The following is a 12836-nucleotide window of genomic DNA, read 5'->3' on the forward strand; positions in this document are numbered from 1 at the left end:
CCAGAAAATACACTGATAATGTGCTGCAGGATTTGTCCCGGGATCGTTTGATTTTGGTTCATTCACACTGCCAGTGATTTTCTGGAATCTGTGCGTGCGTTCTCACACATTCCGTAAAGACACATGACATCAGGACGTGACGTGTAATGTCTCCGCAGCGTCTTAAGTATGCTTATGATCTGCAATTTCTCTCTCAAGAAACCACGCTTGTGCATTTTTTTTTTTTTCTGATATGATCATAAACTAGTGCATCGAATACCGTTCCACTAAGCTGGAGAATGATCTCAGCATCAGTGTCATCACTATGACACACCCCTTATGACATCGGTCCTGCCTTTTGTTCACACAGGGAGGGCGCATTCCGGGGCTGATCCCGGCAATGTTATTAGGTCCCCATTCCGGAATCAATCCTGGGACATGTCTGTGTTCAAACAGAAGGGACTCTGACAATTTTATGGGATCAATGCGCTGTGTGAAAGGGGCTTAAGTTACTTTCAGAAATATCCTTGAATTACCCCACTTTCTCGGGTTTGAGATACCTTCGATTCTGAAACAGAAAACCTAGAGTTTCCCTCATTTCAGGGTTAACATACTCAGAGTTTACACTAAACCTCCTTTCTGAAACGGGTCTAAGGTCAAGCTCTTGTGCCTGTATGACAGATAAACAAAAAAGCCAGGACAGAAATGTGTTATTTGTAAAAAGATCAGTAATAAATAAACAGATGATTCTGATCAAGCAAAATGCTCCTCAAAAACATGACCTTCAACTTCTTGTGCAACTATGGAAAAAGCTTTAATCACTAATGCCAGCTTACTGCCTACAACACCAGGATGGACTTCATTTTCATTGTCTTCTTGATCTGTTGGTTCCATTATGGTGCATGATGAACCCTTGTTGACATCAAGAGTGTTGTCTTCCATGTGTGGCCATTTATTCAAAGTCACGAAGAAAGGTTTGATGCTGGCCCCACAGAGCATCCCAAAATTTTCACTACAAATGAAAGTCATATCTGTTAAACACAAGAAAACAGTTCATGGTTCATGTGATGAGGCTACAAGTTAGAAGCTTATAACTTTACCTTCACACCCGTTCAAATGCTTTTCATAGATGGAGCAAAGCACTGGCAGTAAATATTTTGTGTTCCTCCTACTTCACAGAGCAAAAAATCCACTGAGCCAGAAACCAGGACAGTTTGGGAATTGGGAATTGGGAACAAGGTTTTAGGAGACAAACAGTTAACAATGCACCTCTGGTAGTTTGCTACACTAATTCCATGTGGAGATACTTGCTGCCCATGGTCTCTATATCATGACAGGTGGTTGGAGGGAATGAGCTGGTGATGTCAAAAAGGAAAATAATTTCAGGGGTAGAGAAAATTATAATATTTTAATGACAGATTAAAAAAAAATTCTGTAATAATGTACATAATAATTCAAAATAAGAGCAGGAACAAAGTAACTTTTTTGATTTTGATTTTTCTTTGACTTTAAATGTAAGAAGTGTGCAAATGATAATAAAGTATGCAAAATCATTCATGGCTTGTTTCCCTGCTGTCCTTCCATTAGCGCCACCATGCGTCCCAATAATCCCAGCATAGAATTCGTAGCTTCATCCATTTTATTAAGAATGGCAGTATTAAGTTCTTTGGCGTGTGCCATAAACCGTTCATCAGCAGTTTGCAAGTATTCCAGCAGCTCCTGGTTTGGATCTCTCTTCTTTATTCTGGTTGTTCCCAGAGACTTTCTTGGTTGGGTATGAGAAGAGTTTAAGGACGATTCAGCTTGGTCCAGCACCTCATTGACGGAACAGTCTGTATGTAACATTATAACAGAAACAAGTTACTTAAAAGACCTATAGCATATAGTGCATCTACTTACTAATCTTGCCAAACCTATGAGGCTAGCTATAACAAAATTTGCAACATGAGATGCCCAATTATTATTTTGCAGTATGTATTAGGAAAGGAAGTAGAAAAAGAGCAAAACAAAGTTTGATAAAATCTTACCAAGATCAGCTGCAGAAGAGAGCGATTCAACATTTGATTCGAGCATGGCGGTCGCTGAATTTAATGCCTCTGTAAACTGACTCGCTGGTAGGTGTTCCAGCACAGCATCCATAACATCATGGTTGGTGGTATTATTGCTCAGTCGGGTGCTGCTTTTACTTGGCTCCTTCTTTTGGTCCCGGAACTCCTTCTTAAGTTTTTTTAGTTTGTTTATGATTTGGTCAGTTGTACGGGTAAATCCAACTTTTACCATTTCTTGGCAAATGTCGTCATACACTCTTTTCTTTCTTTTCGAGCTCTCCAGTCTCTCCTGGATCTCTGTGGAAGACCATATCGCAAGCAGTGCACTGGTTTCCTCTGAAGACCACTGCTGTGCAGTTTTGCACTCTGATATTCTGCTCCCTACAAAAAGAAAACAATTTTGTTGAGCAACTTTGTTAGTAAAGCTGCTTGTTTTGGGTGGTCAACAACATAATATATTGTGGTTATGATTTGGATCTTGCTAAACATTTAACTTATTGTCTTATTGCTGATGCTTATCAAATAACATTTCATGATCAAATGTGTGCAAAAACTAAAGTTAGTCAAGGTTGCCACACTCTTCTGCTTAGAAAAAGTTATGCTTCAAAGGTAAGCCCATTTTAAAATAACTCAAGTCAGACCTATTTTAGGCAGACACAAAAGTGTGCTCAAAAGTGTGTACAAAATTTTTTTTAAAAGGCAATGTTTTTCTCTCTGAAGCGAGTCAGAGTGGTCACATTCTACTGCTTATAAAAAGATATTACTTACAGTTATGTCCACTTTTAAAGAACCAATGTCAGACCTAAGTGGACTGGAAAAAAAGTGTTCATTTATTTTAGCATTAAAATGTATCATACTTATGAATGCAAAGTGAAATTGAACTCAGATCTTTTTTTGTTCCACCTTCAATGTGATGGGTCAATTGAAGTCAGTTTTATTTGAATGTAGATTTTCACAATACACAGTGATTCAAATGAGCTTAATAGAAAATTATGATGTTCATAATATCTGCCTTACAATCGCATTTAGCAGATTGAAGCTAGGCCATAATATAATTTACATCAGTCACTGAACTGAATAATATTTTACATATTTGATTTCATTATTATCATTACACGACAGCTATACATTTCTATCGTAATTTCTTCACTTTTACATGACATTGAACCATTCAGCTTTTATCTGGGAGAAAACCTGAAATATAATTTAGATTTTATACGCGTTGTGTGTTTAATTGTGCAGCCCTACTAGTTATAACAGAAACCTTACACAGCATAACACTGTCAGGGTTCCCACTCTTTTTCAGCGATCATTTTCCAGGACTTTTCCAGGAAATTTTCAATTTTACAACAATGGGAATAAAAGACTGGGAGTACGCCCTAAAGTAATATATTGCTCTCTAAGTCTTTAAAAGTTTTATTGCCATGACTTAAAGGTGCTAAAGAGGATGTTTTGTTTTATACATTTTTGCAATATTACTTGAAACTGTCTTTACTAACTGATAAAAGACTATTTATTAGGTGCACTGAAAGGAATAATATTAATATACATCATCTGTGCACGAGGTAGGGCCTTAAAAACATCAGCCAATCGTTTACGCGATCATCGCGTAAACAATTGGCCCTCTGGCTTGTCAATCACTGCCGTCACTGCTGCTCATTTCAAAAACTCAGTAACAGTCTTTGGTTTCTCAGTCGACGAAAAGATCCTCTTTAGCACCTTTAACTATAAAATCAATTTTTAATAAGAGCTCTTAATCATACATTATGACTATGGAAGCTTGTTTCCGTTAAAAAAAAAAAAAGGTAATTGCGACTTTTTTTTTCTCTCAATTGCAAGTTTATCTCTCACAATTCTAATAAACGAAGTAAGAATCGCAAGATATAAACTGTCAAATGCCACAAAAAATAATAATTGCAAGAAAAAAAAGGTCAGAATAGCATGATATAAACTCGCAATTCTGCATTTTTTTCCTGGCAATTGCGAGCTTATATCACAATTATGTGAACTCGCAAATGTAAGAAAAATATTTAGACTTGTGAGATAAAAAGTTGCAATTAGGCAAAAAAAAAATTTTTTTATTATTCAGTGGCAAAAACAAGATTCCATAGTTTATTGTCATTACTTAACTACTGATACACACTTCTATTTTTTTGGCAGTAAGTTTTGGAAGATCATTATCTTTGCAAGGTGGACTTTTCAGGGTAAGAGATGGACTAAAAATAAACTCCAACACCTTACAGCTAGATTCTGGAAGATAAATTCTTCAAACAGTGGTACAAGAGGATGTGGTGCTGGTCCTTCAAGAGCCACTCTCAATCTGTCCGTCTATAAAGCCTATAAAAAAGTCTGTCTTCTTGTATTTTACTACAATTCAGTATGTGATTCTTAAATGGGGGGCATTTTTTAGGATTCTTTACCTAATCTAAGTCTGAGATCCTGACACCTCACACTCCAGGTAGGTTGCAGTTCTGGAAAATGGTGGCGCTGAAGACTAAAGGGTTTCTGATGGTTTCACACTTAATTTTTCACCTTAATTCTTAATTCTTTTGCAGTTAACATGTCTTTTCTTCTCCAGCTGTTTTTGTCTGACCCTGCTGACCCAATGAGCATTTCACTGTCCAATGGACATGTCTTAACAGCAATTTCTAGTATTGCATTAGTATTGCATCCTTCTTGTGGGAATTTACTAATTTTTGACTTTTCAGTCTGAGATAAATCTCTTTTTGGCTTATTTTAACTGTAAAAGAAAACAAGCCTTCATGAACTAACTTCATGACTAAATACAAAATCAATAGTAGTTATGAAGATTGACTGGTTTGGAAGTTGATCAGAAAATCAACTTGCATAATAATTAAGCAAACAATTATGCATTTAAGCAGTTAATAACATACTATAACAGTATAATAACTGCTGCAAGTGGCAACACAAGACTAAACAGGACAACTACAAGATTTTCCAGGACATTTTACATTTTCTCTAATTTTCCATGTGTTTTCCAGGACTGGGAAATTTATCATCAATTTTCCAGGTTTTCCAGGATAAGTGGGAAACCTGCACTGTATTCAGACAAACAAGCATTTTGGAAAGCTTACCTAGATCCGCTACAGAGAACACGGGAGAGTCATCGTTTGTCTCGAGTGTGGCCGTCGCTGAATTCAAGGCCCCGTTCAGCTGACTGGATGGTCGGTGTCCTAGCACAGACTCCATAATTTCGTGGTCAAAGGTTTTATTGCTATGTCCACTGCCGCGCTTGCTTGGTTTCCTTTTCTGGTCCCTGTACTCCTTCCTAAGCTTTTTTAATTTGTTTATAATTTGGTCGGTCGAGCGAATGAAGCCGCCGTGCAGCATTTCTTGGCTTATCTCGTCATACACTCTTTTCTTCCTTTTCGAGCTCTCCAGTTTCTCCTGGATCTCTGAGGAAGACCATATCGCGAGCAGCACGCTGGTTTCTTCTGAAGACCACTGCTGTACGCTTTTGTTTTCGGACATTTTGAGTGATGTATGGTTAAAAGGCACTGCCCATGCAGAACTATAGCATGATAGCTACAGCTAGAAAGACTGTTGTTTTGAAAATGTTTCCTGGTGACGTCACATTCCCCGCCCTCCAGCATTTTGGGTTCCCGGGGTTCGAGGTGGATGATGGTTGCAGTGACGAAACACTGCTTCATGAAATTCTTAACAGAGCTCAGATTTCTTTACCTGCTTGTGTAAGCTTTTGGAATAACACATTTCCTGAAATAATATGGGAAGATTTCTGGCTTCTTCAGAAAAAAAAATCTAATAAAGTTATTTAGGGTGCGTTCACACTTGTCATGTTTGGTTCGAATAAAACGAACCCTGGTGCGATTGCTCGGATAGTGTGGTTCATTTGAATATATGTGAACGCTGCCATCCGAACCCTGGTGCGCACCAAACAAGCGGACCGAGACCGCTGAAAAGATGGGTCTCGGCCCGCTTCCAAACGAACTCTGGTGCGGTTCGAATGATATATGAATGCAACACGGACCAAAGACATGTAAACGAACCAAAAACAGGAAGACGAGACCCTAAAAAGGACAGAATCCTCACGCATGTCGGTTTTTCTTGTCATAGTCGCGAGTTTGCCCATCACAGGCATCAGACGCGCGTCTCCACGCAGCAGATCATTTGTGTGTGTGACGGATGGATTCCCCCCGCTGTTTTTACTACTTTACACATTTTATAAGCTCTTCACGAGTTCCCAGTTGGCCAAAATACCATCACATGCAGGCTACGCACCGCTACGCACACACAACGAGCGCATTTACCTCAGCACACAGCATTGTTTTGGATGTTCGGTAAGTTCTGTCTCAAAATAGGCAATACATCATAAAATCCGACCAATCACGTTGTGAATGTATCCCTATGCCTTAAGGTTCGGTATCTTTTGATTCGGTGATAAAATTGCCAATGTGAACGCTAACCGGACCAGGACTAAATGTTTTTTTTTTCTTCTTTGGTCCGGACCAAATGAACCAAACGAACCGAACTACAAGTGTGAACGCACCCTTAGGGTGCGCACACTTGTCATGTTTGGTTCGATTAAAACGAACCCTGGTGCGATTGCTCGGCTATTGCGGTTCATTTGAACATATGTGAACGCTGCTATCCGAACTCTGGTGCGCACCAAACAAGCGGACCGAGACCGCTGAAAAGATTGGTCTCGGTCCGCTTCCAAACGAACTCTGGTGCGGTTCGAATGATATTTTCGACACGGACCAAAGACATAACCGAACCAAAAACAGGAAGACGAGACCCTAAAAAGGACAGAATCCTCACGCATGTCGGTTTTTCTCGTCATAGACGCGAGTTTTCTCATCACAGGCATCAGACGCGCGTCTCCACTCAGCAGATCGTTTGTGTGTGTGACGGATGGATTCCCGCCGGTGTTTTGACTACTTTACACATTTTATAAGCTCTTCACGAGTTCCCAACTGGCCAAATACCATCACATGCAGGTTACACCGCTACACACACAACTTGCGCATTTACCTCAGAAAACAGCACTGTTTTGGATGTTCGGTAAGTTCCGTCTCAAAATAGGCAATACGTCATAAATGCCTTAAGGTCCGGTATCTTTTGGTTCGGTGATAAAATTGCCAATCTGAACGCTAACCGGACCAGGACTAAATTTTTTTTTTTTTTTTTTTTTTTTTTTTTTTTGTCTTCTTGGTCCGGACCAAATGAACCAAACGAACCGAACTACAAGTGTGAACGCACCCTGAGTCTTTATTCAAATTATTCACAGTTGCTACCCAGTTAATTATAAACTTGCTAAATTTAATAGCATTTCCCCCATGTGCTCCTTTTGTCATCAGTTTAGACAATCATTTGTTTTGGGACTGTATGTACTGCAAAATATTTTGGGTTGACTTTTCAAACTTTGTTAAAAGGTATATCTATCCTCAAACTTCTGTATAAGCCAAAACATTGTGTTTTTTGAGACCCTTCTCATTTTAAATTTGTACTTAATTTACTACTTTTTCTTGCCAAATTTTATATTCACATATGCAAATTTAGAAAGAAAACTTTTTTATTAAGATAAGAATTTGACTTGCATTTAAAGTCAATGAGAAACTCTAAAACTACTGCATGTAAGGGTGTATTCTCAACTGTCTTGTTTGGTTCGATTGAATCGAATTCAAGTTTGTTTCCCCCTTTGTTGTTGATATTTTGGGCAGGTGTGAACACCTCAATCACACTCTGGTGCGGACCAAACAACCATACCAAAACCCAGCTGAAGAGGTGGTCTCGGTCCGGTTCCAAACAAACTTTGGTATAGTCCTCTGCTTGAGAATTTCTGTACAATAAATGGATGACCTTAGCACATGTTTGGTTTTGTTTACAAATTTTGGTTCACCTGCAAAAAGGGCAGTGTGAAAGCGAAACACATCCAAAAAAAAAAAAAAAAAAAAATCAACATTGTATTTGGTCCGGACCAAAGCAAGTGAACTAGCAGACTTTCCTGGTGTGAATACACACTCTGTTATGGTCTAAATAATTTAAGCTAGTTTAATACTCTTTGTTGTTTTTATTTTGTAACCCTATATTGTAGGTGGCTGCAGTGAGGGGAGAAGTGAAAAAAGTGCAGGCAAGACGGACAGTTCTCACTTCTCGAAGTGGATCAGACACCTAATAGATTAAAGGCGGATATCACGGGATTTACAATGTGCTGTGTTGCTGATAAACTGTATGTAATTTAAGTTATGTTGCTTTTATATGAAAAAAAAAAATTATATATATAGTCTACAGTATATATATACTGTATTTATATACAGTATGTATGTATATATATATATAGTATATATCACACTGTCTGAGAGTTTGGGAATATTCCCTGCTGAAAATCCAGCTAAAACCAGCCTAAGATGCTTGGTTGGTCTTAGCTGTTTAAGCTGGAAGTAGCTGGTCAAGCTGGTCTCCCAGCCTGGGTTAGCTAGTGTTCAGCTGGTTTAAGCTGGTCTCGTTCTCATTGAATTGTTCACTCAACCGATTGAATTGACACAACACTGAGTCAATGACAATGGACAAACAGTCACTGTAATTTTAAATGTGGACTAGAGACATCAGTCATTTTTGCACATCCACAGTTATTCCACCCCTGTTTTATCCTAAAGCTCATCTGAGACCCCAAACTTATGGCAAGCCATTTATCTTAAATGTTCTCAGAATTACTCGTCATAATTGCATTTTTACTAGTAAGAATTAAATTAAAGAGCTCTACAATTCAGTTCTTACTAGTAACAGTTACAATTAGTGAGCTCTCTAATTCAATTCTTAGTAAGACTTATGATTAGAGAGCTCTCTAATTCAATTATTACTAAGAATTACAATTACAGAGCTCTCTAATTCAATTCTTAGTAGTAACAATTCTAATTAGAGAGCTCTACAAATGAATTTTTACTGGTCATATGTCTCCATTGACTTCCATTCATTTTTAATTAAAGAGCTCTGCAATTGAATTTTTATCAGCAAGTATTCAAATTAGGCTATGTTCAGACTGTTAGTACAAATGCGACTTTTGTGCACATCTGATTGAAATCCAATCAGTTTTAGCAAGTGTGAACGGCAAAAAAATCACATGAAATGCGATTTTTACAAATCCGTTCCAGTCTGACTGACCTTAGAGATAATCACCCTTATAATGAAAACATCATATTTAAAAATATGATATTATTCATAACAAATTATAATATATATATTTATAATATATTTACTACTGTAAAGCTATGTAGAACCAATAGTGAGCCTGTGTGCAGAAATATATGACAAGGACCAAGAAGGAAGTGCATCAAAAGATCTTAAAACTGTAAATAGTTCATTTTCAAATAGTTAAAAAAATAAAAAGTAAAGGATCTCCACTTCCACTAAAGGATTTTGTTCACCAGCTGTCAATTTTAAGGTACTGAGATTTTATTTATGAAAACATACAATTTATGATTACTACTGATATATTGAAATATAGTGTATAATGCATACTATCAGCAAAGTAATAATATTGTTCAAATACTACTAATGAATTGTAATAAAGTCTCTCTTACACACAAATGCATGTCAATAATTAAAATATAGCTATGCAAGCAGTCTATGTTCCAGTTCCTCATCCGTTTTTCCTTCATTCATTCTGTCTCCCTAGAACTAATAATCAATCCAAAGTTTTCGTCATAGAAAATGGCAGCAGCCATGAATATTAACCAACTCAATGTAAGAGTGTTGACACCAGAGGGCGGCATTGAGCTATAGTTCTGCGGATAGAGGAACGTTCTCATAACATGCTTGAATCTCTCATGAATGATTTCATTTCCACATCACCTACCGGACCTGAAGGAACAATATTACTGGCTCAAATGACGCTTGTCAGGGCTTGAAAGAAAACAGCAACATTAATACTGGAAAAGGAATTCCAGTATATCCAGGATCTGATTCCAATTAGGAGCAGTTCCAAATTATATTAGAAATTCCTATAGGAATCTTGTATTGTATCTTGAAAGGCTCGATTTCAGAAAGAAAAAAATTAGATGATTTAAACAACAAATAAAAGTCTGTCTAAAATGCCTTCCAATCAGCCATTTATTAACGAGTTTAATGAACTACACTTGTAACCCATTAATCAGTTTGGCCTCATGACAGCCAAAATAAAGCCCAAATTATGTGTGTATGCACACAGTTAAACGCACAGCCTTGCAAACTTCATTTGACTCATACCATGAGTCCATGGTTTGAGCTGGTTTATGCTGCTCCTTAGCTGGTCATGAGCTGGTTTAAGCTGGTCAAGTGCTGGTCCTGAGCTGGAGAGCTAGCAAAGTCCCTTTAAGACAAGTCATTTTACTCGGCGGCCATCTTTGAAACGCCTCTTGGGATCCAAGTGCAGCTCCTATCTCTTTGACTGGGGAAACATCAAATTCTCTAAAGCTGTTTGCCAAGCTTTCGATTCAATTTCATATTTGAAATCACCAGTGAAATCTGACAACAACTGTCACATAAATGTTGTTTCTAAAGGCTTGAATCATGACAAAAAACTGTATTTTTCAGGCTGGATCAACCTAATGCGCATGCGCAGTCCTAAATGCGCGTCTCTTGTGCCTCATTCCTGAGGCGCGCGTCTGAATGTTTCTGTAGACCAGGGGTGTCCAATCCTGGAGGGCCACTATCCTGCAGAGTTTAGCTCCAGTCCCAATTAACACACCTGAACCAGCTAATCAATGTCTAATTAGGCATACTAGAATCTTCCAGGCAGTTGTGTTGAGGCAAGTTGGAGCTAAACTCTGCAGGACAGTGGCCCTCCAGGAATGAGTTTGGAAACCCCTGCTATAGACCTTCGGTGCGTTCGTTTCCAAACGGGATATATCGCCCTCAGAAGGGCACTTTGGAGTTAAAATAATCATGGCCATGTTGAAGGGTCGTTCCAAACCGAAGTGCTCAAAACTGGCCACTTCAAAGGGCCCTTCGGAATAAAGGATTTCAAAGGGTACAACTGATTGACATTTCGGGCCCCCATGATCCTTTGCACAGGGACAGATAAATTTACAACAGGTAAATCCACTTTACCAGCTAATTATTCGTAGATTGTGCGAGCTGCGCCCTTTGTTTAACGTTAGTTTGACATCACAGAATGGGTACATGAGGCGCAGAGTTCGATTTTACCTATAAATGTATGAATAGTATTTTTCTATACTACTGCAATATTTATACGAGTTAGATTATTTACATTATGGTCAAAACGACAGTACTTCAACAAAAATACTTTACAGCTCCCTTCAATATCAGTCCATTCAAATGTTTAAAATAGCTACATAAATATAATATAGCCTACATGAGATAAACCTAAAATAAATAAATAAACTAACGTTAAACAAAGGGCGCAGCTTGCACAATCTACGAATAATTAGCTGGTGAAGTGGATTTACCTGTCTTAAAGTTAATGAAAGTTATCATGAGCATTGTTATGATTAAAAAGCCGCTGTCATAACAAATGTCAGTAGACCAAGAAGATTTTAAAACGAGCAGTTCATTCATAAATAGCCTATGTAAGATCGCTGTGGAAATACAAACCGGAAGTCAAAAGACAACCATGGGCGAGTGGAGCTCCACACTCGAACAGGAAATACGTCACCTCCACCTTCAAAGTCTCACAATAAAATAATTAATAAAATTACTACTTATCAGAATGTGTTTTACTAACATCTACACCTACCCCAACCCTAAACCATACCCTTACAATAATGCAAACAGTAATTAAATGACGCGATATTGATGTACACATGCCCAGTGGCCATAGCTCCACTAGTGGAGGTGACATATTTCCTGTTCGAGAGCGGAGCTCCACACGCCCCTTAACCGTGCGTTCACACCGCTGCCGGCGAGAGCGTCAACAGTTGCCTTGGCCGCCCTGCCAACAACGCTGTACTGTTCGTTCAAACCGCCGCCGACGGGAGGGTCAAAGTAAATGACAAGTCGCGTCAACCAATCGGAAGCCTCTCAAGCGAGGACCTCTACATTCCAATTGGTTGCCGCCGAACCGCGTCATAGCTCATTACCATAAAGTTAACCTGATTTCAACTCTCCTCGACGCTCTCACCGTCCAAGACGCGCCGCGCCGCTCTCGCCGGAGCTCGCCGCCGGCTCTCATTGAAAATGAATGACTAGCGTCACTTTGAAGCTGCATTCACACGGGGCGTCAGCGTCAACGCTTGACGGAGGGCGTGTCTGAAGCTTGTGCTTACGCAACCGTTATAGTGATTACAGCCAATCACATTACTTTCCGGTGTTGCACGAACGCAGTTGGCTGCGACTGCTCTAGGGTATTTGCATAGGGCGATCTGATTGGATGACGCCTGCGTTGGCGCTTGAAAAGTTGAGAAATCTTCAACTTCTGCCACTTGCAACGCGAGTGAAGCGACGCGACAGAACCCACAATTCAGTTCGGCAATGCATGACGTCACCCATTCAAAGTAAACAAGAAGCGTTAACGCCGGCGCCCCGTGTGAATGCAGCCTGACGCTCTCGCCGCCGGCGGTGTGAACACACAGTAAGTCTGCAGCCAGACCCTATTGGAGCTTCTAATGGCTGCTGCAGTGACGCAATGACTTTACCAATCAGTGATTGGCTCTTATTTAGAAGGCGGGACTTATTCCGCCATATTGCTTGTTGCACTTTCTCCCATTCATAATAATAGAAATGACACGTCTTGTGTTATTCTACAGTCTTTGGAGCTAGTCGCTTAGGACCAACACTTGACCAGCATAAACCAGCTCATGACCAGCTAAGGACCAGCATAAACCAGCTTCC

The 12836-nt window shown here is 39.2% G+C and overlaps 1 protein-coding gene across 1 annotated transcript; it reads right to left on the minus strand.

Annotated features, from left to right (window-relative positions):
- Positions 1–852: 852 nt before the first annotated feature.
- Positions 853–5599, minus strand: si:dkey-261j15.2 (uncharacterized protein LOC794828 homolog). Its single transcript, XM_067373426.1, has 4 exons — positions 5123–5599; positions 2007–2408; positions 1080–1811; positions 853–991 (listed from the first exon to the last, which is right to left on the minus strand). The coding sequence occupies exons 1-3, from the start codon at positions 5517–5519 to the stop codon at positions 1534–1536; spliced, it is 1077 nt and encodes a 358-aa protein (XP_067229527.1). The 5' UTR covers positions 5520–5599; the 3' UTR covers positions 853–991; positions 1080–1533.
- Positions 5600–12836: the final 7237 nt, after the last annotated feature.

The sequence above is a fragment of the Chanodichthys erythropterus genome, chromosome 21 (assembly GCF_024489055.1).
Source record: "Chanodichthys erythropterus isolate Z2021 chromosome 21, ASM2448905v1, whole genome shotgun sequence".
NCBI classification, from domain to species: domain Eukaryota; kingdom Metazoa; phylum Chordata; class Actinopteri; order Cypriniformes; family Xenocyprididae; genus Chanodichthys; species Chanodichthys erythropterus.

Excerpts from the sequence above, each read along its gene's own strand:
- si:dkey-261j15.2 (XM_067373426.1), bottom strand. The coding sequence starts at position 5,519 with ATGTCCGAAAACAAAAGCGTACAGCAGTGGTCTTCAGAAGAAACCAGC. Across the intron at positions 2,409-5,122 it reads GTTCTCTGTAGCGGATCTAG|GGAGCAGAATATCAGAGTGC; the intron begins GTAAGCTTTCCA and ends TTCTTTTTGTAG. Across the intron at positions 1,812-2,006 it reads CTCTTCTGCAGCTGATCTTG|ACTGTTCCGTCAATGAGGTG; the intron begins GTAAGATTTTAT and ends TGTTACATACAG.